The sequence below is a fragment of the Mustela nigripes genome, chromosome X, assembly GCF_022355385.1.
Source record: "Mustela nigripes isolate SB6536 chromosome X, MUSNIG.SB6536, whole genome shotgun sequence".
Taxonomy (NCBI): domain Eukaryota; kingdom Metazoa; phylum Chordata; class Mammalia; order Carnivora; family Mustelidae; genus Mustela; species Mustela nigripes.
The window spans coordinates 79,080,376-79,106,366 of record NC_081575.1 but is presented as its reverse complement, the minus strand read 5'-3'; the positions used below and the strand labels follow the sequence as shown (position 1 = coordinate 79,106,366).

The following is a 25,991-nucleotide window of genomic DNA, read 5'->3' as shown; positions in this document are numbered from 1 at the left end:
TCTCACTTCCCCAGCCCGCTATTGTCCAGGCAGCACAGCCGCCCAAGCCAGCATCCACACCCAGTCGGCCAGCCAGTGAGCCGGCTGCTCCCCAGCCTCGCCAGTACCCACCGCGCCCCGCCCCGCCCCAGGGAGGACCAGGCTGGCGGCTGAGAGTCTCCTCGCCTGCTCAGCCTCCCTCCTTCCCTCCCTCTCCCTCCCGCCTGCCTCCCTCCCCCGCCCGCCCCTGAGGCAGGGACCGTGCAAATCGTGGAGAGGGGGGACAGACAGTCCGGATGGGGTCGGGCTTAAAGCCTTGGGCTCCCCACTGATAACCCGTTCTGGCTGTGGGTCCCCAACATCTTGGGACCTGGATTTGTGTGAGCTGGGGTGGTTCCCAGGCCAGGAGCGTGCCTCCGGCAGGCCCGCGGTGCCCCCGTTTTGCATCAGGACCCCCCCCCCTTGGATGCTCTGAGCCACCCTCCTCAACCCGGATCTAAAACCCGGGACACTGCTATCAGGCCAGCCTCTCTACCCACCCCACCCCCTCTTTCTGGCGTCCATCCCCTCCCCAACACCACCTCTGCTGCTGCCTCTGGCTGTGGACCTGCACCTCTTCCCCTTCCCCGCCAGGCCTGGGAAGCGGGGTGAGCCTGGATGAGAGCCCCCCAACCTGGGGCTCTCCCAGGCCATGGCCAGAGTGCTCCCAGAGAGGAGCCCTGGCCCCTGAGCATCTGCTAGAGGCTTGGCAGAGGCCCCGCGGGGACCGTGTCTTCTGAGGACAAAAGGCGGCGGCCAGCAGGCAGACGGGGAGGGGGGGGGGGGGGACCGGCAGCCAGGCGGGCAGACGGGTAGCAGGGACCAGCCCTGGCCCCCCTCCCAGCTTGGCGGTGGCATCCAAGATGGGGGTGGGAGTGTGTAGTGGGGGAAGCACCTGCCTGGACCCTCACTTGCCAGCTAGCTGGGCACCCCAAGGCTGTGTGCTGCCCACTTGGTGTTCCCCAGCGTCCCCAGCCCTGCCCGGTGCACCCCTTCGGTGCCTGCTCCCCCTGATGTCTGCGTTTTAGACCAGCCCGGCTGCTGTATCCACGGCAACAGAAGCAGGAGTGTCACTGGCCGCCAGATCGCTGAGGGTTCCACAATGTGGCCTGGGCTGTGATTTATCCTGGGTGAGACTGCTTGAGCCCCCTACCTGGATTCCAAGACAGCCCTGCTGAGAGAGTCCAGGTAAGTAGTCAGCATCCCTCCACAAGGATGGGGGGGGGGGGCTGAGATTTCTCTTCTGTCTCCCCACACATATTTCAGAGTCTCCATCACTGCCATGCTCTCTGTCTCTCTCTCACTAGGTTAGTGTGTCCCCCACCCCCGGTCCCCGCTCCATCACAAGGACTATTTGGAGACCTAAGCCTGGAGAGTCCTCTAGCCATCTCCATCTTCCCTAATCCCAAATGTCCCATGAGAAAGGGAACTACCACCTGTTTCCCCACTCCCCACACAGGGTCTGTCTTTATCATTGTGGTTGTGTTGGGGCATGAGGCTGTGTTAATATTCCTGTGTGTGCTAGCTATGGAAGGCATGCATGGGAGTCTCCTCAATGCCTGCACCCTGGGCAGGCTCAGCCTCCTGCAGCTGCCTCCTCTCCCTCTCCCTCCTCCTCCACTCTCCTCCAGGTTCCTTGGTCTGCATGCAGGGTATGTGTGTTTCTGTCTGTGTGTGTGAGCAGGCAGGTGGGTAGACATGACGGGAGAAACAGATCCCAGAAGACCACCCCCCAGTCTTTCTTTCCTTCTTCCCTCCCTCCCTGCTTCCCTTCCTTTTTACTTTTCCCTGTCTCTCCGCACAGGTAGCACAGACTTTTGCTTGCTCCCCACTGAAGATACTGCTGTGCTTCCCAGCTAGGGGGAGGAAGCCACCATAGGGAAAGTGGGGTGGGGATGGGAAGCACTTCCAGGCGCTGGGCTGCTTGATGGCCCTGTGGGGGCCAGGACCATGCCACACAACCTGCAGGGGCCACAGTGGGGGCCCAAGCTTCCATCCAAGGCTCTTTATGTCTGTTTCACATGTCCTTGTTGTGTTTGGGACCCCCAGATCTTATGGCCTTGTGCACAGTGGCCAGTGATCCCTGTGTCTGGAAGGGCAAGAAAACCCAATACGCGGAGAATGTGGATTCTCCTTGGACACTTCGCCCAGCTCCTAGCTCTGCAACTTTAGTGAGAATGTGCCATTTATTGAACCTCAGTTTTCCCATCTGTCAAAGAGACTGGTAACCCTTCCAGTCATGGGCATGTGTGGTGATTAAATGAGTTGGTGCATGCAAATAAAGGATGTGCTTAGTAGTAGCCCTGAAATGATATCAGCAAAGCTCATGGTCGATATTGTTGATTATTCATGATTAATATTGTTATTGATTATTTGGAGGAAGAACTGGTCCCTCTTCTCCAAGGTCTTGGCAGAGATCTAGAGAGGACAGCAGGTAGGCAAATGGGGGCTGGGGAGTGGAGGGGAGGCAGGAGCAGCTCGATGTTGTCACTCTTTCTTTGTAGGTAGTGATAAGTGGTGGCTATGGGCAGAGCCTCCCACCCCCACTCCACTCCAGTCTCCTTTCCCTGTACTTGCCCCTGTGTGTGTGAAAACACACACACACATGCATATGCACGCATGTGAGCATGCGCGTGCATGTACACACACACACACACACACACACACACACACACACACACACACAGGCTTAAGCTCCCATGAGCTAGCAGAGGCCTGGCTTGCAGCCTGCAGCATTCCTGGCCTTGGTGATGTAGGCGTCTCCCTGTCGAGGGGAGACTTGGCAAGAGTTGGGCCTGTGGTCAGTGGTTGGCAGTGCCAAGGCTGAAGCTTCTGAGATCGCAGAGCTTTGGGTAGAGCTGGGGTGTGGCCCATGCAGCAACCAGACCCATGGGAGTACGGGTCCCAGGGATTTGCACCTACAGCCTGGATTGGCGGAGGACAGTGGGGTCTGCTGTCTGGTTTCTGGGTGTGGAGATGTGGTGGAACATTGAATGAGGGGTGGGTGGCTGGAGGAAGGTCCTCAGGGCTGAGGGAGGAGGAGGGGGAGGGGAAAGTCTGAGATCTAAAAGACCTTGTGGTGAGGTTTGGAAGGGGTGGGCTTTGGGGTATAGTGTAGACTTTTCTGAAGAAGCATTTGTTGTGTAAGGAAGAGGACCTAGCCTGTGGTTTGGAGGCATCTGGGCCTGAGAGTGGGTATATATGTGTAACTGAACGTGTGCAGTCTGTGACTATGTGTCTGTCCATGGGAATTGTGGATGTATATGAGTCATGTGTGGACCAGACCACACGGTGGTGTGTGCAAGTGTGTGAGTGTCTGGGTAGGCTTGTGTGTGCACAGGGGAGTGGGTATGACTTTGCATGTCTGTCTGGGTGAGCAAATGGGCATGTTTGATTCTGAGGCTGAGTAAGATTGTGCTTCTGTGAGCCAACAGGCCTGTTGAATGTTTAGTTGTATATGTGCATGTATCAATTTGTCTTTGGGTGTCCATTCTGGTTATATGCATATGACTATGAGGGTTTCAGAATACCTGGGTATGCATGCCCAATTAGGTGAACATCTAGCTGTATCTGTGTACATTTGTTTGTATCTATGTGTGCACACGAGTGTAGGTATATCTAAATGGTGTGTTTGTGAGTGTAAGGGGGTGTGTGTGTCTGTGTGTCCATGCATGTATGTGTGTGTCAGTATGCTTCTGTGTGGGCGTGTCAGTAATGTACGTGTATGAGTAGGTCCATTTGTGGATGTCCATGTGGATTCTCCAGCATTTTCAATTGTGTATATGTCTGTGTGTGTGTGTGTCTGTGCACGCGTGTGTGTTTGAGTACATAGGTCTGTAGGCAGACCTATGGGTTCACATCTGATTAGGGAAATGTTAGTGTAGATGATCACCCTCATATAATGAGAACTAATTGTGTGGGTGGGGAGCAATGTGTGCATACATATTTTGTGCAAGAAAACATCTTTTGTGGGTATGCCCATGTGTACACATTTGATTCTGTATAGTTATGGCTGTGAGGGTGGGTCTCTGCCTGTGTATATATTCACAAAAGGCTATGTGCATAGGTGAAAGAATGCATTTGGGTACATGTCCAGTTGTGTTTGTGGGTACACTGTTATGTGTGAGTGCAAGTCTGGTTGTGGTATGCATGAGTAGCTAGATTTCATGATACCTGGTGCACATATCTCAATGTGTTTTGTCTGAATTTCTGAATACAAGTGTAAATGTGTCTGTGTAGATATGCCTGTCAGTGAACATTAGTGTACGTGTGTATATATGCTAGTATGTGTGAACATCTGTCTGTGTGTGCATTTGTGTGAACATGTCTTTATACTTGCCCATGTGTTCATACATCTGTGTGTGTGTGTGTGTGAATATGCCTGTGTGTGCCACTCTGACTGTACAGGTGGGTGAATGGACCAATTTGTGCAGTTCTTATTATTTGTATATATGTGTTTGTATTTATTCTGGACCGTATGTCATAGAGCTGTTAAGTGAATGTATATACATGACATACTTACATTTGTGGGTGTGTGTGTATGTCTTTGCCATGTGTATGTGCTAAGTGTTACCAATTCTTGTGCAGATGTACAAGTTCTTCCATGTGTGCATGTGTGTGAACAGAGCTTTGTGTCCAAGTCTGTCTGAGAATTTAAGTATAAATGAATCTTCATTTGTTTGCATAGCTTCTCATAGGCGTGTATGAACATGTGTTGAATACACGTGGCATGCATTCTTATTATGATTGTGTGGGTGTGTTTTCTAAGTACATTTGCCTCTCCAAGTCTGGTTGTGTGCATATAGGAATGAATGATGTACATGTCTGTGTGCGTGTGAGTATGCTCATAGGAATACATGCCCCGGTGTATGTGTATGTCTATGTGTATTACAATTTTTGTATACGAATACATAGTCTCATTGACGTGCAGGTACACATCTGGGTGTTGATGTACAGGAGTACCCTGTGTATATGTGAGTGTGTGAAAATGCTTATGTGGTCACATCTAGGTGTGTGTGTGTGTATACATTTGGGAGCTCACCTCTGGGTGTCATGTTTGTTCATTGTCTCATTGAGTGTGATGTCGAGTCTGGCTGTCCATGGACATGTGGAAGTATGCCTGTATGTATACCTGTGTTTGTGAGTGAATGTGTGTCATTCGTGGGCGTTATGTCATGTGAATGTATGCAATGCCTGTATGTCTATGTTTGAGAGTAAATGGGTGTGCAGATGTGGGACCAAGTGCTGTGTGAGTGTGCATTCTGTGAGTGTGCCTATGTGTGGAAATAAGTGTAGGTATTTGTACATGTGCTGGTCTGATGGTCCATATGTAAGAAAGAGACATTTGGCATTGGACCTATGCAGATAGGTCTAATCCCTGAGGGAGTGATAGAGGAGGGTGCTTACAAGTCTGTGTGATACTTTGTGTATACCCCATCATTTATTTGTGCAAGCCTAAGACTCAGTGACACCCTGCTAGACCATATCAGCTCTGTGTAGATGTTCTACAGGATGGCAAGCTATAACACCTGAGTAATCCATGACCCTCTTCTGGGGGTTCCCTGGCCTCAACCATGTGCTGGGCTTTTGTGGGACAGTTGGGGAGTGGGTGTCTCAGGATAATTCTTGTCATCATTCACACCCAAGAAGTAGGAACCAATCATGGCTTCCCCTCCTAGGGAAGGGGGCCTGTGACCTTTTAGAAATAGATTTCTTGAAACCCAAAGACCTCCCTTCCCATCCCCCCACTCTTGGAGGCCCAGAACAAAATGGCACTGTTGTGTCTAAGTTTGGCAAATGGTTTTCACAGAGAGCACCCAAATTATGCCATCCAGGCAGAAATCTAGATGTCAATGTGTATGTATAACTGAAGGTATATCTGGGTAGACTATGGTGTGTGTATGTGTGTGTGTGTGTGTGTAGAAGGTGGTATATATGGTAAGAGAATGAAAGAATGAGGGGGAAAGAGAGGGACAGGGAGGGAGGGAGGGGATCTAGGTTCTGTGTATGTTAGAGTCTGGTTAAGATATGCATGTGAGACATTTGGCTATATTTTGGAGGGGTGAGTGTGAGTGTAAGTGCATGTAAATGGTGCATTTGTGAGATGCTATAAGAACATGAGTCTATTTGGGTGGAAGATAGCATGAGAGTTACAGTATGGCTGGGTGGGAATATGTGTGAGGCTGTGTGTTTTTAAGGAGTATGTGGGTATGGGTGTATCTGAGTGGTGCAAGAGAGAGTGGGGGGTGTTGGATGATGTATGTGTTTTATAATGTAGATGTATCTGTGTTGTGTTAAGAGAGATTGTGGGTGTTTTGGGTAGAGTGTGTACACGAAGGAGTAGAGGTGTAATTGCATGGGAGCATTTAAGTATGGGTCTATCTGGAAGTTTTCTAGGTGGGTGAGCATATAGGTCTATTAGGCAGTGGAAATGTGTGACGAAATATATCTAGATGGTGTGTGTGCATAAGAGAGAGAATTTGGGCACATCTGGGTGATGATGGGGTATGTGTGTGAGCGTATATATGATTGGAGTATCTATGATGGTGTGTGGGTGTGTATGTGGATGAGATGTGTGTATCACAGGTGTGAGAGAGTATGGGTGTATCTGCATTGTGTGTGTGGAGTGTGGGTATTGTGGTGTTTAAACACTATCAGGTGTTTAAGAGAGAGGGATCTGGATTGTGTGTATGTGTAAAAGAGTGTAGGTGATTCAGAGTGTGGTGGGTGTGTGACAGCATAGATGTATCTGGTGGGAGGAATGTGTAGGTGTAGCTGGATGGTTGTAAGTGTTTGTGTGTAACTGGGTTGGGGGTTATGAGTGAGTGTATCTGGACATCGTTTGTGTGAGGTGTGGAGATGGTGTGTGAGAGACTGTAGTGGTACATGTGGGCTGTGTGTGAGACAGTGTGGGGGTATCATTTGGGTGGAGTGTGTTTTAATATGAGTGTATCTAAATGGTGGGTGGGTGAAAGAACAGGTGTTTTTGGGTGGTGGAATGTGTAGTAAGGCATATCTGGGTGGTGTGTTGTAAGAGCTTTGGTCATGTATCCGGGTGTGGATATGTGTGTGAGGGTGTTTATAATTAGATGGGATATGTGAGAGTTTGGGGGACACATCTGGATGGAAAGCACGTTTTGGAGTGTGAGTACATCTGAATGGTGTGGAGGGGATGAGAGCAGGGATGTATCTGGGCAGTGGAGTGTTTGGGGAGGGATAAATGGATGGCATGTGTGAGAGTTGGATATATCTGAGTGGGATGTGTGTATGTGAATGCAGATGTATTATGTATTTAGTGGGATGTGTGTATGTGAATGCAGATGTATTATGTATTTAGATGGTAGTAGATGTATTTATCTGGTTGATGTGTGTGTGTGTATCTCAATGGTCTGTTTGGGATGAATCTGGATGGTGTATATATGTTTTAGAGGGTGGATGTATCTGGGTTGGGCTGTGTGAGTGGGACTGTTCGGGGTGTGTGTGTGTGAGACAGAGAGTACAAGAGAAAATATGCGTGTATATGGATAGGATTTTTGTGTGAACAGGTATCTCTGGATAATGTGTAGGTATCCGTGTGTGCAAACATACTTGGTTGGGAATTTGTGAGTGTGAGTATCCGGGTTGGCTGTGGGTAAGTGTTGTGCCTTTGAATGGTGTGCATGTCATTGTGGGTGTGTGTCTTGATACCATGTGTGAAAGAGACTGTAGGTATGGCTGGGTCAAATATGAGGGCTCTAGGTTAGGGATGTCTGTGGGTTTGAGCATACCTAAATATTGCGTATTAGAGTGTGGGTGTACTGAGTTGGGAGTTTGCATAAATGTGGCTGCAGCTGGGTGGGATGGCTGTGAATGTAAGTGTATTGAGGTGTGTGTATATGAGGATGGGATGTGTGTGAGAGTGTGGCTGTATCAGTATTGGGTATGTGTGTGGAAGTGGGTGTATTGGAATGGTGTGTGTAAGAAAGAGAATGTGCACCTATCTGGGTCAGGGTGTGAGTGTGGGTGTAACTAGCGAAGAAGTGTGGGTTTCTCTCTGGCCAGGCATGAGAGACAGACAGGGTATATCTGGGTGGCATGTGAAAGAGAGTATATAGGTCAATCTGTGTGGGGTGTGTGAGTGTATCTGGGTGAGGGTGTGTGCATGTGAGTATATCTTCATAGTGTGTATGAGAGTGTTTGGGTGTATTTGGGTGGGGAATGTATCTGATAATGTGGGTGTCTCTGCGTGTGAGTGTGGGTTTATCCAGATGTTTCGTGGCTGGTGTATCTGGGTGTTTTGTGTTTGATAGTGTGGGTGTGTCTGGATGGGGTGTGTGATTGTAGGTGTGTGTAGGAACATGTACATCTTTCCTAGGGCATATATCCCTCTGCTAGAGTGTCTGTAAATGTGAGCTTATTCCTTTTTGTGTATGTGCTTACATGGGTGTGTCTATTGGTAGCCATGTATGTTGGTATGCAGCTTGTGTGTGCATGGGTTTGTGCTAGAGTGGTGTGAATCTGTTTGTGTGTGTGAGGTGAGTGTGTTTCTCCATGTAAGTTCAGTGGACAAGGTCTCTGGAGCCAGGCTCTGGGATTTGCATCCTGGTTCTGCCATTTATTAGCTGTGGGGCTTTGGGCAAGGCACCTAATCTCAATTAAGCCCCAGTTTCTTATTTGTAAAGTAAGGGTAATAATACTATCTATCATCATAGATCAGATGAGTTAATATTTGAAAAGGGCTTAGGACAGTGCCTGGCACACAGTAAGTCCTCTGCGCCATATCAGGTGTTACCTAGTACTACAATTATTGCACATACCTGGTGTGTAAGTAACAGTCTGTGTCCATCTGCAAGTGCAACAGAGTCATTTCTATGTGCATATTTGCCCCATTCTCTGTATCCATGTGTATGCATAAGTAAGTGAGCAGATTCTGTGTATGTGAGTGTTTTTGTACATAAAATTGGCTTTATACTTATACATGTCCCAGTGTGTATATAAAACCATGAGTGCGTAAGAAAGGAAGTATGTATCTAGGAGGTCAGTGGAGGGGATTTGGCCACACATCTGTATTTCCCAGTGTACATCTGGGTGTATGAATGCACACCTTTGTATCTGTAGCTATGTGTGTCCCTGTGAGTGCAGATGTTATCTGGGTTGCTGGTATGCTGCATATGTGTGCACACATACCAGTATTTTTTTTTAATTTATTCATTTGACAGAGATACAGAGACAGAGACAGAGAGCACAAGCACAGGGAGAGGCAGGGGGGGAGGAAGAAGCAAACTCCCTGCTGGGCAGGGAGCCCGATGTGGGGCTCTATCCCAGGATCCTGGGATCATGACCTGAGCCGAAGGCAGATGTTTAACCATCTGAGCCACCCAGGCGCCCCACCAGTATGTTTTTATCTGAATATGTAAGCAGGTTTGTAGTAGTCAGGATGTAAATGTGTACGTGTGAATCTTTGTTGAGTCTATACATGTAGGAGGGTTAATATCCAGGTTTATATATGATGATGGTAATGATGATGATGATGTATGTGTATAAATGATTCTGTCCATATGACCGTGTACTAGGATGTATGTTCGTGTTGTATAAGTGAATGCATAGTGTGTGCATCTGAGGATTTGTGTCTGTCTGTGTTTATAAGCATTGGTGATTATGTGGCTGTGTATGTGTGGGTCTGCATTGCTCTGTCTATGCCTGCCTGCCTCTGTGTGTGTGGCAGTGAACCTGAGCCATATGCCAGTATGTGTGAGCATACTGTGTGTATAATGTATGTGTACCGGGGCAACGTTTGTATAAAACAGTGGATTTTAAAAAATTTTTTGTTTAAATTCAATTAATGTATTATTATGTATTATTGGTTTACCAATAATACCAATAATGTATTATTGGTTTCATAGTTGGAGGTCAGTGGTTCATCAGTCTTATATAATACCTGGTGCTCATTACACCCTGTGCCCTCCTTAATGTCCATCACCAGTTACACTATCCTCCCACTCCTCTCCCCTCCAGCAAACCTCAGTTTGTTTCCTATGATTAAGAGTTTCTTGTGGTTCTTCTCCCTCTGATTTCATCTTGTTTTATTTTTTCCTCTCTTCCCCTATGATCTTCTGTTTTGTTTCTTAAATTCCATATATGAGTGAGATCACATGATAATTGTCTTTCTCTGATTTACTTACTTCTCTTAGCATAATACCTTCTAGTTCCATCCATGTCATTGCAAATGGCAAGATTTCATATTTTTTTGATGGTTGAGTAGTATTCCCTAAAATCATGGATTATAATCTCTTAATGTAAGAGCCTGGGGTGGGGGAGAGCCTGGATCTATAGCATACGAATTGGACTTACCCTGTGTGTGAATTTCAGTTCTTACATCTATGCATGCATGATTGTGTCTGAAAGAGTGTAGATCCATATGATTTGTTGTTTGTTTGTTTTTTTAAGAGAGAGAATACGGGACTGGGGAAGGAGGGAGGAGCAGAGGGAGAGAGAGAATCTTAAGTAGGCTCCATGCCCAGCGCAGGGCCCCAGTTGGGGTCAATCTCATGACCCTGAGAACATGACTTGAGCTGAAATCAAGAGTCTGTTGCTTAACTGATGGAGCCACCCAGGTGCCCCATGCCCCACACATCAATAATCGTATGCCCCTGGTCCATACGATTTGGTTTGTGTGTGTATGTGTCTGCATGTGCCCATGCATGTGGTGAGTTTTCCTCTGCCAAGGCCTGTATTTCTATTGAAGGGTGGTTATCTGTGTGTGTGTGTGTGTGTGTGTATGTTTGTGTGTGTTTTGTATATCTTTGCACGATTTGCCGGTAGGTGGGTACCAACACACATACCTAACTTTCTGTATAGAAGAGGAGTGTGTGTGTGTGTGTGTGTGTGTGTGTGTGTACCTGTACACATTCACCTGATTGTGCTTATCAGCTGGTGTAAGTCTGGATGTGAATGCAAACTTGAATCTCGATGTACACGTGTTCCTGTGTGCACTTCTCTGTCCATGTGTGCTGGTGTGTCTATGCAGTGTATCTGGATGTGAATGTTTTAGGGCACTCCCAATCTGGCACACGGAAAAGGTGAAATATCTATATGGCACATTGGAGTAAACTGAAGAAGATTAAGGGGTACTGGGGCTTGGTGAAAAGAAATTCTTTAACATTTTCTTTACACTATACAAATTGTGATGAAGAAAATAAACAATGCAAAGTTTTAGGGGAGTTATTAAATATTGAATTTGCATACAAGTTTCAAGTGAAATATATTTTTTTAGATTTTATTTATTTATTTGACAGAGAGAGATTGCAAGTAGGCAGAGAGGCAGGCAGAGAGAGAGAGGAGGAAGCAGGCTCCCTGCCGAGCAGAGAGCCCGATGCGGGACTCGATCCCAGGACCCTGAGATCATGACCTGAGCCGAAGGCAGCGGCTTAACCCACTGAGCCACCCAGGCACCCTCAAGTGAAATATTTTCAGGATTTTTTCATATTACACTGAGCTCACTTCTGAAAACTTAACTTTTATTCACTAATGCAAGTTTGTAACGGTCAGCTTTCATGGCCACTTCTGAGCCTTTGATCTTGAATGCCTTTATTTTATGGTAATTTGACTCCTTTAAGGACATTTTTGTCGTGATTTGGTAAAGTAGTTTGTGCTGAGCATCAATCTTCTACATCAAGTTATTGTGTTTCTTGGTAACCCCACCCCCCCCAAAGCCAAATGAAACAACCATTAGTACTTCTGACACAGATATAAACATCTATTGTGACCTGCTACTTCTTGACCTTGGAAAGCCTGTTGATGAAGGTTAAGACCTAGTCCATGGAGGTTGTGCGACACCATTTGCCTTAATGTCTTCAGTAATTAGCTTGAATGTATAAAACATAGCTGCATGATTCTGCAAGTCAGCAAAACTCACCTTAAAAGCATCAGCTTTGGGGTCATCAGGTACCATTTGGTTTCTCTGAAGCTTTCACACCATACCAACCTTTCTTAAGAAATGCAACAACTAACTGCTTATTCATCCCTCTGTTTTACCTCCCTTTGGTAACTCACTTGTTTTTGCCCTGGCCAGGCAAAGACCCAGGTTTTATGCTCGAAAGAGCTAATGATCTCTTTTGTGTCTTGGTGATCACCACCAACAGGAAACTGCTTGCGTGAGTAGGTGGCAGCAAATGGCCAAAGAGGGTTTTTTTTTTTAAAAACTGGTTAAAACTCCTTTCTTATCAATAATCGGAACTTGGATAATTCATAGTCTTTGTTTTTTTTAAAGTATTTTACTTGTTTATTTGACAGAGAGAGGGAGAGAGATCACAATAGGCAGAGAGGCAGGCAAAGAGAAAGAAGGAAGCAGGCTCCCTGCTGAGCAGAGAGCCCAGTGCGGTACTCCATCCCAGGACCCTGAGATCATGACTTGAGCGGAAGGCAGAGGCCTAATCCACTGAGCTACCCAGGTGCCCAATTCATAGTCTTTGAATTTTGTGCTCAAAGAGAGGATCCTTCTTTAAATCTAACACTTCCTTCTTTTCTTTCAATCAAACATGATGTTGAAATTTCTTGTAACAAATGCACATGAATTTTGAATCCAACCCAAAATTTTCATTTTGAGTATTTCAAAATAATTTATGAACCTTTTGCCCTAAGTAGACACAGATATTGCTCTACTCATCTTACTAAGTCTTTTTTAGTTGTCAACTTAATAACACCAACTAATTTTCACTCGGGGAACCATACATGACCTCATTTCTAAGTTGAAGTTTGGCTTTGAATCCATAAAACTTGACAGTATACATTCATATATTTTTGAGTGTCTTAAAATTTTTTGATGTAATTTTACTCACGTGCTCAAAGAGCCTTTTGTTGAAATGAGTGAACATCAAATCTGCAAATGAGAATCATTCACAAAAATGCTGATAATTTTCTTTTTTTTTAACATCTTAATTTAATTTTATTTTTTTCAGTGTTCCAAGATTCATTGTTTATGCACCACACCCAATGCTCCATGCAATACGTGCCCTCCTTAATACCCACCACCAGGCTCACACATCCCCACAACCCTTCCCCTCCAAAACCCTCAGTTTGTTTCTTTTAGCTCATAAATTTTTGATAGAATTCTTACACACTTAAGTTTAAAACAATAGAGAAAAGTGTACTGATCCCAAGGCTTCACAGAAATCCAACACACAGGTGGGTAGTAACTTGGATTTAATCAAATTCACCTAACATCATTTACTGTGGAAATTATACCTATAGGTAAACTTTTATAGGTGAGTGCTCCTTGGTGCATGAATCTTGGCATTTTCAGAACAAATTCCAGATGTAAACTTCATGCCATATCAACAGCAGCGTCAGTCCACAGACTAATGCAGAGTTTCCACAATAATAGAAAATATTCGTGTATCACTTTGAATATTTAAACCTTGAATATTCACTTTGAATATTTCAAATATTGAATATTTCAACCTTGAATATTTCAACTTATTTTAGTGCTTCTTGCATTTCTCTTCAGGCTCTCTGACCAGTACTATGAATTGAACACAATTAATCAATATTTAGAGATGCATCAATATAAAATGAAAACCCTTTTGATTCATCAGTCTTCTGAGTTAGTGTCATTTCAGCGTCTTTTGACCCATCATCACTGTGTCTCCTAATAGCAATAATTGAAAGTGACCTCTTTCCTATCTTTTTACTTCATTGGTCACAAACATGATGTGTACAATTTCCCAGCAGACTGCTAGAACGTTCCTGGCAGAACGCTGAGATACTACTGGAAGGGGCATCTTAGCTTTGCTTGTTAATCAGGCAATCCTGTCACTAGCTGGTTAAGCTCTATCTAAGAATTTTCTAATCCAAATTAAAAAGAGAAAAGAAGGGAGCGCCTGGGTGGCTCAGTGGGTTAAAGCTCCTGCCTTCAGCTTGGGTCATGGTCCCAGGGTCCTGGAATAGAGCCCTGCATCGGGCTCTCTGCTCAGCAGAGAGCCTGCTTCCCTTCCTCTTTCCCTGCCTGGCTCTCTGCCTACTCGTGATCTCTGTCTGTCAAATAAATACATAAAATCTTTTTTAAAAAAAGAATGTTCTAACCCATCTCATAAAAGAGTCAGATTTCTTAATGTGCATTTTCAGATGCTTTCTAAAAGTCCAAATATTTCTCTTTGTCAGAGTGCTTCATGGCCAGTTGACCAACATAGCCTACTAGGAAATAAAGTTTCTTTTTAAAAATCTTTTTAATTTAAATTCAGTTAGCCAACCTACAGTACATCGTTAGTCTCAGATGTAGTATTCAACAATTTATCAGTTGCACATAACACCGAGTGCGAAGTTTCTTTTGATAACTGTTCCACACAAAATTGGACACACAGACGGCGGATGAGAGGGCTTATTTGGGAGCTGGGTCCAAATTTCAGACAGTCCTTATTAAACTGCTTAAATCAGGGACAGCCTGGAGTTTTTGGAGGGGAGACTGTGTTTGTCTTGTGAGTCTCCTGATTTTCCAGCTTTAATTATAAAATAAATTTTGATGGGAAAAGAAATGTCTTAAAAATTAAGTCTACTTGAGTGTGCCTGCGTGGCTCAGTGGGTTAAAGCCTCTGCCTTCAGCTCAGGTCATGATCCCGGGGTCCTGGGATCGAACCCCACATCGGGCTCTCTGCTCAGTGGGGAGCCTGCTTCCTCCTCCCTCTCTGCCTGCCTCTCTGCCTACTTGTGATCTCTGTCTGTCAAATAAATAAATAAAATCTTTAAAAAAAATTAAGTCTACTTGAATATGAAGTATTGAAGGGGTCAGCAGATACTAGTGACTTCTGAAAACTGATTTAAATAAAAAAACAAATTTGAGGTCTCCTGCATTCTTAAGAGAACAGCATTTTGGAAACAAAGCCTTAAAGTTTGGTCTAGCTTTCTCTTTACTGGGTCAATTCAATTTAACCACAGTCAGGCTTTATTCTTTTATTGACAAATGTTTTTACCTAAAACAAAAGATAATAATTTATTATGAAATAAATTATGAAATCCCACCAATAATCCGATTTTGCTAATTTTTAATACTAAAAGCCAATCACAAGTTAATCAGTAAATAAACGAAGAAATAATAAAAATTACATTGTAACATTTTTAAAAGAGTCCTTTTCAAAACACCACAATATAGTTATGGATGAATGGTATAATATGCTTCTGAATACTCTGGAAGTGGGGGAAGTGGGTGAGGTTATAGGCAAAACAAGATCCTAAGGGTTGATCATTAGTGAATCTGGGCAATGGGTGCACCGAAATTCATTACAGGACTCTTTCTACTTTTTTTTTCTTTTTAAGATTTTATTTATTTGCCAGAAAGAGAGAGCACAAGCATGGAGAGCAGCAGGCAGTGGGAGAAGCAGGCTTCCTGCTGAGCAAATAGCCCGACATGGGGCTCGATCCCAGGACCCTGGGATCATGACCTGGGCCGGAGGCAGATGCTTAATCAACTGAGCCTCCCAGGCATCCCTCTTTCTATTTTTTTATATCTGAAATGTTTTAGGAGGAAAAAGTTTTTTTTTATAAAGGAAGAACAATCAGGGCAATTAACAAAATAGTTATATTCTCTTTATATATGCAACTCTATAAAATTAATAATAATAACTGTCATGCAACTATTTTTATAGAAAAAAAGTTGTGAAAAAATTTAAATAAGGTCAAATTAAAAAGAAAAACAGGTGTTGTACATGTATGGGCAAAACCAGAAAACCTACTGATCACAGTGTGGCAATCAAAGTAATAATCAGACTATCTGGGATGTTTCAGCAAGAAGCGATCCAAACATTTACAACCTCCCTTTGACCCCCTAGAACCTCTCTTGGTCTGGTTCCCTGCTGTGAGCTAAGCAGCTCTGCGAATGTTTCCACCTGAGCCTGAAGGAGTCGGCTGGTATGTGCATGTGTGAGGGTTTGTCTCTGTGTATAGACCTGTTGCAGGGTGTTTATATCAAGTAATGTGAACAAGCGCGTGTGTGTACACATCTGTGTGCAAGAGTGTTTGTACACAGGGGCGGTTTTTCTATTTGTGGTTGGTTGTGCTTGCACATTGCAAGGGTGTGTGTGTGTGTGTGTGTATTGGAGCTGGTATACTTCTCTGCACAAGTGAGTATGTACACGAATGGGTATCTATGTACCTGTGCCAGGATGTACTTGTCTTTTGGTGAGCGTGCCTAATTTATGTGAAAGGGTTTGGATTAGTTGGCCTCTGTGTGTTAGAGTATGTATGTGTGTGTATATATGAACAGTTTTTGCTTGTCTTTTTTTCTCTGTGCAAATATATCTGTGGGTATCTGAGGGGGATTCTGTCTGTGTACATGTGTGCCGAGTTTCAAGTGCATGTGAGTATGGTGACATATGTAAGTGACTTTGAGTATTATTGTGTAACAGTTTTTGTATGTGATGATATAGGTATGTCACTGTGTACATGCCTGTGTCACAGAAGTTTTTCTGATTATGTGAGAGAATTTAAATAATTAGGTAGAATGTATATATGAGTCTCTGTGTGAGTAGGTTTGCATATGTGTATCTATCTGTCAGGATTTGAGTGTTCATCTGTGTGTTTATGTATGTATGTGTGTTAGGGGAGTTACAATTGTGGGTTTATGAGCCATTGCACATGTGTGTGTGTCTGAGTGTGTCTGTGTATATGAGCAGTTCTCAGCCCCCTCATACCTAACACTCTATTTTACATACCATATTTTGTAACACCCATTAACAATACAAGCATGAAGTTCTTAGATAATATAATCTCTCTGCACATGTAATTTCAAAAAGAAAATCCATATAGTATTTCATATGATATGCATATTTTCTGAGCTCTAAAACCAAAAAAATTAATTAAAGGAAAGTGATTTATAAGGTAGTAATTTGTATTTTGATATGTGAAGCTTTGAGCATGCAACTCCTCAGGAAATTCAATAAGGTAGTTAGAGGCTTGTAACATCTTATGAGTAAATGTGTTTTTGGAAGGGGAAAAACCAAAATGTTTCCCCTTGCTCAAAGTGCAGGAAAATGACAGGCAGAGGCCTAGGGGTGATATTTTCCGAAATAGTTAACAACTCAAAGAAAGTGCTCTCCCAAACAAAGTGCAGTCTCCTTTGGACTTAGCTGACAGCTATTTTCCTGAATAATTCAGGATATATTAAACTAGGGGGGATTTTGTGAAATAGAGTTCTTAGATTCAGGTTTCAGTTCATTACAAACCCAAAGTCCTAGGGGATTCTGGACATATGCTGAGTGTGTAGAACCGCCCCACACATCACTGGATGGCCAGCATCCTTGCCCTGGACCCCTAAATGTTAGAAGTACATCCTGCACCCCAGCCTTGTGGCAACCAAAAATGCTCCTGCAGATTTCCAAGGTGTCCCCTAGGGGGCAGTAATGCCTATGTTGAGGACGATGCCCTGGCATTTAGGCAGGTTATAATCTGTCTGTGGAAGAACATATACGGTGTGTGCATGTGCATGTGCGTGTGAGTTGATGTCCCTGTGTGTGAGCCGGTTGTTGTCCGTAGGTCTCCACAACAGGATCCTATGTGTCTGTGTGAACGTGTGTGTAGTTGTCTGCATATCTTTCTTAGGGCGTCGGGGCATAGGCAAGTGTGTATGTGTTTGCATCTGCTCACACTTTTAGCCTAGGATGGGCCCAAGCTATGGCTGCCAGTCGGCTTAGAACCCTCTCCTCACTTGTAGAGTCGCCCCAGCTTTCTAGGCAACACCAGGATTTTGTTCGTTTGCTGCTATTGTTTTGTGTTGTTTTGTTTCATTTTAGTGTGTGTTTGCTTTGGTTTGCTTTGGTTTGCTTTCCCTGAGACTCTGGGCTACAAATTATCCACCTTCTGGATCTTAGTGTGTTTCTCTGTGTCTCCCTCTCTGTCTTTATTTCTGCTTCTCTCTGTCTCTCTCCCAACCCGTCTCTTTATCTCTCTCTTCTCTTTCCTGGCATTATCCCTCACCTATCTCTCTCTCTTTGTCTCTCTCTTTCTCCTTCCCTTCTTCCCTCTCTCCTTTTGTCTCTCTCACTTTCTTCTCTTTCTTTCTCTCTCCTTCTCTGTCTCTCTTTTTCTCTCTGTCTCTACTTTTCTGTCTCTATTTTTCTTCTTTCATGCTCTATGTGTGTGTCTCTCTCTTTTTTCCCCTCACTCTTCTTCCTCCTTTGTCTCTATTTCTGTCTTTTCCTGTTTGTGTGGAAGTCCTGGTCCCTTTCTCTGTTTATTTTTCCCCTTCTCCCTCCTATGTCTCAGTCTCTTTCTCACAAACATCTCTCTTCTGTCACTCTCTGCATGCTTCTCTGATTCTCTTTTATATTCAATCTCTCTCTGTCTCTAATGCTTTCCCCCTGCTTCCCCTCAAGGCTGAGGAGTGTGTGTGTGTGTGTGTGTGTGTGTGTGTGTGTATGTACACATTTACGCACACCCAGCTGTCAGCTGGTCCACAGTTCTGTGGGAGCTATTAGGCCTTGAGGGGGCTGAAAGGGGACCCACGAAACCCACTTCTCCCAAGCCCCTGCCCTAGCATCTTCTCATGGCTTTTTGGCACTGTGTCTGAGACTTCAGGGTGCCATGAAAAAGCTTGGCTCCAGGTGGCTGTGGCAGGCCATGTTGGAGCAATCTGGGAAAAAATACCAAGGGGTGACTTCCTGGGAGAGAGAAGGTAGAAAGGTTCCACTCAGCCCCGTGTCCCTCAACCTCAAGCCCAACCCAGCCCGCAAAGTTCTGAGCTTCTCCAGCTTGCTGCCTTCCCTTTGGAACCTACCATGTTACATCATCACACTCCTTGCCCTCCTGCCCCCGGTCCAAACACACCAGAAGCCCTCCTGCCCCCCGCCTCCCGCCACCAAGCCTTGCCTGTGCCCTCTCACTCCTGTACTGCCCAGGCTGCTTTTTCAGCAAATCCTACCTGGATGCCTCCAGGCAGCCCTCCCTGAGCCACCAGCTGTTTTAGTCCCTCAACCAACTGATCTGACAGCCTTTGACTGAGGGCCTAATGTGCTATGCACTGCTCTTCTAGAAGAGAGTGTCTGAGTCTCTAATCCCTGTCCTGTGGAGCTTTCATTCTAATAGGGAGAGGCAGACAATAAACCGAATTTTAAGTAAATTATATAATGCATTAGAAGAGGTAAGTTCTACGAAGAAAAATAAAGCAGGGCAAGGGTCACAGAGTGTTGTTGATTCTCACCTGAATTACTGTAGGAGTTTCTTATGTAGTCTCCCTACTTCAACCTTTGCCCCACCTGGTTTGTGCTCCTCATACCAGCAAGGGGGATCTTTTTCAACCCCAAGTCATATCACACCTCACCTCTGCTCCCTTGGCTCTCATCTCATTCAAAGTAAAAGTCCTCATCATGGCCTCCATGATCTGGCCTCACCACCTTTCTGACCTTACCGCCCACTGCTTTTTGATCACTCACTCTGTTCCAGGAGTAGTGGTCTCCTTGCTCTTCCCCAAATACACCACGTGTGATTCCACCTCGGGGCATTTGTGCTAGCTGTTTCCTCTACCTAGACTTCTCTTCTCTCCAATACCCACATGGCTCACTCTCACCTTATTTAAGTCTTTGCTTAGATGACATCTCCTCCATGAAGCCTTCCCTGTCCATTTCATCTAAAAGTAGACCTCCTCCACCCCTAGGACTTCCTAACCCCTTTCCCTCCTTTACTTTTCTTTTTAGGAACTTATCATCATCTGACCTACTATACTCTACCTGTATGTCTTCTTTATCAATTAGAATATCAGCTCCATAAGGGCAGGGGTCCTTTTCTATCTGGTTCACAGCTGCGGCCCCAGTGGCTGGCACAAGTAGATGCTCAGTAAATCGTTTTTCAATGAATGAATGCACACAAGCACACTCACATCTTTATAGTCACAATACTCCCTCCCCCACTTAAAATAAAAATCCAAGTCCGGGGGGCCTGGGTGACTCAGTCGTTAAGTGTCTGCCTTTGGCTTAGGTCAGGTCATGGTCCCAGGGTCCTGGGATCAAGCCCTGCATCAGGCTCCCTGCTCAGCAGGAAGCCTGCTTCTCCCTCTCCCACTCCCCCTGCTTGTGTTCCCTCTCTCGCTGTGTCTCACTCTGTCAAATAAAATCTTTAAAAAACAGACAAACAAACAAACCAAGTCCGTGTCATGGCCCACAGCCCTGTATAATCTGGCTCCAGACCCCTTTCTACTTTATACCACTGTCTCCCCTGCCTGACCTTTTCCAACCACACTGGTCTTCCCACTCTTTCTTGAGCATGCTAAGTGCCTTCCTGATCATGAATAAGAAAGCTCATTTAATGGCTGGCTACCAGCATCAACAAAAAATCGTGAAATAGAACAGAACTAACGGAGTACATTACACAGAGGGTCAGTCGTGTTTTGTGAAACTTTTGGTTCAGTTATGTGTGCACGTATGTGTATGTGTACGAGGTTGTAATGTAAAATGTTTGTCTTACTATGGGTAGCAGTTAAAAAAGTTTGAAGAACATAACCTTAGGGCTTTGCAAAGGGGGAGAAGAGCTGCACCAACACCCCTGCCCCACAGACCCACCAATGGAGGAAACAGGTAAAGGAGAACATCCAGAGAGGTGAAACAGCCTCCTCACCCAGCAAGGAGGGGGTAGGAGCAGGAGCAGGAGTGGGCCAGGGGCAGGACCTGATACCAGCCGGGGAATAAGTGTGGAGACCAGGTAGACCCATTAACACTGCCCTTTCTGTTTCTTCCTCACCTTTCCATCTGTATCTCGCTGTCTCTTTTTCTTGTGTTTCTTTCTATCTTCCCCCCCATCTTCCTCTCTCTCTTTCTCTCTCTCTCTCTCTCCTTCCTTTCCCTCTCTCCCTGTCTTTCTGATTCCTTTTCTTCTTATCTCTGCTCATTCTCATCCCCACATTTGCCTCTCAATTTGTATCCATTTATATCTTTGTCACCATTTTCATTTCATTCTATCCTTTCTTACTCTCTCTCTGTGCCTCTGTCTGGGTTTTTCTCTCTGGCTCTCTCCTGCCATCATCTCTCTTTCTCTCTATGTCTGCGTCTCCGCCATTATCCCCATTTGCAGGTGCAGCCCAGCAGGACAACTGATGGAGTCCCCCAGGACCCATCGAATACCAGACTGGCTGATCCCATAGGGTTGGGAGCAGCCCCTGCCCCTCAGTATGGCCAACACAACTGGAGAGCCCGAAGAGGTGAGCGGCGCACTGTCCCCGCCATCAGCATCAGCATATGTGAAGCTGGTGCTGCTGGGACTGATCATGTGTGTAAGCCTGGCGGGCAACGCCATCTTGTCGCTGCTGGTGCTCAAGGAGCGTGCCCTGCACAAGGCTCCTTATTACTTTCTGCTGGACCTGTGCCTGGCCGACGGCATACGCTCTGCTGTCTGCTTCCCCTTTGTGCTGGCTTCTGTGCGCCACGGCTCCTCATGGACCTTCAGTGCACTCAGCTGCAAAATTGTGGCCTTTATGGCCGTGCTCTTTTGCTTCCATGCGGCCTTCATGCTGTTCTGCATCAGCGTCACCCGCTACATGGCCATCGCCCACCACCGCTTCTACGCCAAGCGCATGACACTCTGGACATGCGCAGCTGTCATCTGCATGGCCTGGACCCTATCTGTGGCCATGGCCTTCCCACCCGTCTTTGATGTGGGCACCTACAAATTTATCCGTGAGGAGGACCAGTGCATCTTTGAGCATCGCTACTTCAAGGCCAATGACACGCTGGGCTTCATGCTTATGTTGGCTGTGCTCATGGCAGCTACACATGCTGTCTATGGCAAGCTGCTCCTCTTCGAGTATCGTCACCGCAAGATGAAGCCAGTGCAGATGGTGCCAGCCATCAGCCAGAACTGGACATTCCATGGCCCTGGGGCCACCGGCCAGGCTGCTGCCAACTGGATCGCTGGCTTTGGCCGTGGGCCCATGCCACCAACCCTGCTGGGTATTAGGCAGAATGGGCACGCAGCCAGCCGGCGGCTGCTGGGCATGGACGAGGTCAAGGGTGAAAAGCAGCTGGGCCGTATGTTCTACGCGATCACACTGCTCTTCTTGCTCCTCTGGTCACCCTACATTGTGGCCTGCTACTGGCGAGTGTTTGTGAAAGCCTGTGCCGTGCCCCACCGTTACCTGGCCACTGCTGTTTGGATGAGCTTCGCCCAGGCTGCTGTCAACCCGATCGTCTGCTTCCTGCTCAACAAGGACCTCAAGAAGTGCCTGAGGACTCACGCCCCCTGCTGGGGCACAGGAGGTGCCCCGGCTCCCAGAGAACCCTACTGTGTTATGTGAAGCAAGCTGGTAGACAGACAGGCAGGGAGATGGTCATGGCTACCGTGATGGAGCCAGCAGTAAGGGAAGGGTGGGCCCCATATAGGAGCCTTTCTTTCTGAGCTCCAGCCCTAGCCCCTTGAATCACCCAGAATCTAGGCATCTTTGCCGACACCTCCCCAGGGTTGGAGACTGGTGGGGGACTAGAAAAGAGGCTTTTCTAATTCTGTGGGGCCTGTCTCCGCTGCCTCCTTCTCCACTTCTACAATCTCTCCCCTTCCCCCTCCCCCCTTTTTCTCTCTTCCTTTCTCAGAAGTGACAATTCAGAAAAAGAAATTAAGACTGAAAATGCAGGTTTTTCTACTAACAGCTGAGGAGACGGGCTTTCTTGCTTTAATGTCTCTCCTTCTGACATTGTCCAGAAGGGGGAAATTTGTTCTGTAAAATAGACTTCCAGAGCTCTTATTGCCACCTCTGCTCCCATGCACCCTTCCCTTCCGAGTCCTTTAGCAAGGGCTGGATTTTGAGGGAGAAATTTATCTGCTGACAACAGGGACCAAAGAGGGTGCTGGGTCCCCCAGGAGCAGAAACGTTTAATTGCTATGTTGTGTGCGATGTTGTTTTAAGCTAACCCTGGTCCCAAGCCTGATTTCCTCTCCCTCCCCACCATGTCCAGACCTCCCAAGTGTTTCTTGAGCATCTGTTCTAGAAGACATGAGGGGAGGGAGAAGGACCTCTGGGATGGGTCCATGCTAGGTGAAGAATGGGATGTGAGCTGCACGCATCGAGCTGAAGAGACCCGAGCTTGGCTGCATTCTTTCGAGCTGCCTCCTGGATCCCCAGTCCCCAATTCTTCTTCCTGAGGATGGAAGTCCACTCCAGCCTCACTAGGGTTAATATGGGTGCCATATAGGCAGGTGCATTCCCCCAGGGAAGTGTAGGAAGAGAGCAAAACTCCCCAGAGTAACTGGATCCCAGTGCCTGGGTCAGAGCAGAACTCGGCCCCAGAATTGTCTCCTGGGTTCACACTATTCTCCTGAGGATGAAAAGTTGGGGGATAGCATAAGCTTCAAGGCACTGTGGACTGGAGTCCATTCCTATCTGACCTCGTTTGGTCCCCTTCAAGCCTCGGGGGTCTGTCTCAAGCCCCTCTTGGTAGCCCTAGGCCTTCTGGGCCCTCAGCCCCCAACTTCCTTTCCCAGAACAGCCCTTCTCCCTCTTTTTCCCTCCACCCCAAATGGAGCAGACTGCAGCCAGATTCTCCAGGTGGGAGAGCCCAAGCCTCCCTCCCAGGGCAGAGTCCACTCTGGGCTCACATCACTGCCAGTTCTTATGGACTGGTGAGCCAAGCTGGCATTCTTTTGCCTGGCCTTGCCCAGATTCTTTGTCCCCCTTCCCCCATTTCCTGGGGGAGGGGGAGATCTGTATTTATCTATCCTCCTTTCCCTTCCTGATAGAAGCTGTTGTCCTAAGCTCTTTCCCTACCCCCAAGACAGCCCCAGAATTGGGGAAGCCTTGACCCAAGAGGAATGGGGAGGGCACTCTAGGCAGGAGAGACATTAATGAGCCTGGCTGTGGAGTGGCCCTGGAAAGGCAGGCCAGAGTGGCTGAGAGGCTGGGGTGGAGGGTACCTGTTCTCTCAGTGATAGTGATGGGGGTGCCTTTCCCAGGGAGTGGGGTGGGAGGGAACCACAGGGGTGGGAGTAGGTAGGGTTTTCCTCCATTTCTTTTTTCTATCTGCCTGGATTCACCATTGGATTTTGTAAATGGAAAACTGAAAAGAACAATGCTATATTGGATGTCTTCTCTTTCTGACTCTGTGTGTGTGTGTGTGTGTGTGTGTGTGTGTGTGTGTGTCCTGTCTGCATGACCACATGTGAGGAGGTATGGTCAAGTGGGACTGTGTCTGTGGACTTTGTGTGGAGAGGCACCACTGCCTGGTGCACACATGTGAGCAAATGCTGTATGTGGAGACATATGGCACACACACACACACACACATACATGTATGCACCTAATTGAAAGGAGACAAACTAGAGTATGCGTCTGCAGTAGGAAGTAGAGTGGTCGGAGAATAGAATTTTAGAACCATACATATGTATGCAGCAAGAGGGTAGACTCCCATCTTGTAAAATCTTACTCCTTTGGCCCAGGCTCTGAACATGGAGGACAGGATACTTGAGAACCCTATCTCTTCCATAGCCTGGAGAGCCCTGGGTACCATCCAACTCCTGTGTCAGTCTCCTTCCGAAAACGGGAACAAGGTGTTCCTGAAAGTGGACCACTTTGGAGACTAGGGACTGGGAATTGGGGATCAAACTTGAATGGGGGAAATAACGGGGTTAGAAAATGTCCCCTACAAGTAATGGCTTCTGGAGGGACTACTCAGTCTGGGATGGGAGCCCTTCCGAAGTGTCCACTGTATACATCTGGGACTTTAGTAAGCTTTGACTAAATTCAGAGGAGGGATGCTATGGGGGGCGGGGGGAGGAGCCAAGCCTGGGAGTCTACCCAGCTAGCCTGCTCCCTGGGCCCTCAATTTACCGTTTATTTACTTATTCTCTCAGGTGCACAGAATTGAGTAGACCATACTCCTCAGTTCTTGGCACACTACATCATCGTTGGTCCATGCGAGTCCCTTTTCTTCTTTGTTTTGTTTTGTTTCTTCCCCCTTCATCACCCATCCCTGATCCAATACCCCCTCCCATATAGGCACCCACTCTTGTGTATTTAATGTATGTCCTTCCAATTCACCGTTCATGTGTTTATTTACATATATGTGTATCTGTGAAAAATATATGGTATTGTTATGTTTTAATTTACATAAACAGTATTGTACTATAAATCTTGTTCTGTTTCTTTTTTCACTAAACATTCTGTTTTCGAGAGATCCAGCCTTGTTGCTGTACGTAGATCTAATTCATTCTAGTGGTCCATTTTCTACATCTATCACATGTTTCTTATCCATACCCCTGGTGATGGGTCTCTAGGTTGCCTCCAATTTTCTGCTACCACAGAAAGGCTGCAATGGGCAGTTTCCTACATGTCTTAAAGATGCCTGATTTAGAGGACAGGAAACAGTGTCTCTGAGGACACACCCTCAGAGAGAGGGAGTGATTTGCTTAGGGTTACAAAGTGAGGAGCACACCCGTGATGTGAATCCCAGACCAAATCCAGAACCCCACCACCACGCCAAAGGAAAGACCATCAATCTGACCCTCCAAAATCTAAAATACAATTAAAAGCGGCATATACTGAGGAAAGGATTGGAAGGAGGGCAAGTATAAAGTGGACGAAGACAGAGAAAATCCTAGAAAAACCTGGTGGATGAACGGAATCACAATCATTTTAATGACGCAGACGAAGTTACTTTTTGTGTGTGATTATTTCTAGAGCCATTTTGCAGAGAGGCAAAAAGCCACGTCAAAAATCTGGCCCCAAACCAAAGGTCCTAGGTTTCTAAATTCCAGGCTCCTTTAGGGCAACCCTAGCCCCGGGGGCCACATTTCAGATCTCCACAGAGGGAAACGCCGGGAATAGAGAAAGGGACAGATTTAAGAAGTGCGTAGTTGTTGAGGGGAGGGCAGAGAAGGGGGGAAACGATAGCGAGGCTCTCCCAATTTTATTTGAGCACATCCTGCTTCGAAGCTGCGTTTGTTTTTTGTTTTGTTTTTTGGTCTTCAGAGCCACTGGTACTTTTCCCATTGGATAAAACGCTGCAAGGGTGGGAGAGGGGTTTCGTCCCCCCTCA

At 46.3% G+C, this 25,991-nt stretch overlaps 1 protein-coding gene across 1 annotated transcript; it reads left to right on the top strand.

Annotated features, from left to right (window-relative positions):
* The first annotated feature begins 475 nt into the window (after positions 1–475).
* On the top strand, positions 476–25,073 carry GPR173 (G protein-coupled receptor 173). The gene is made up of 2 exons (XM_059385522.1): positions 476–1,206; positions 21,043–25,073. Exon 2 carries the CDS (start codon positions 21,140–21,142, stop codon positions 22,259–22,261), a length of 1,122 nt encoding a protein of 373 aa, XP_059241505.1. The 5' UTR covers positions 476–1,206; positions 21,043–21,139; the 3' UTR covers positions 22,262–25,073.
* Positions 25,074–25,991: the final 918 nt, after the last annotated feature.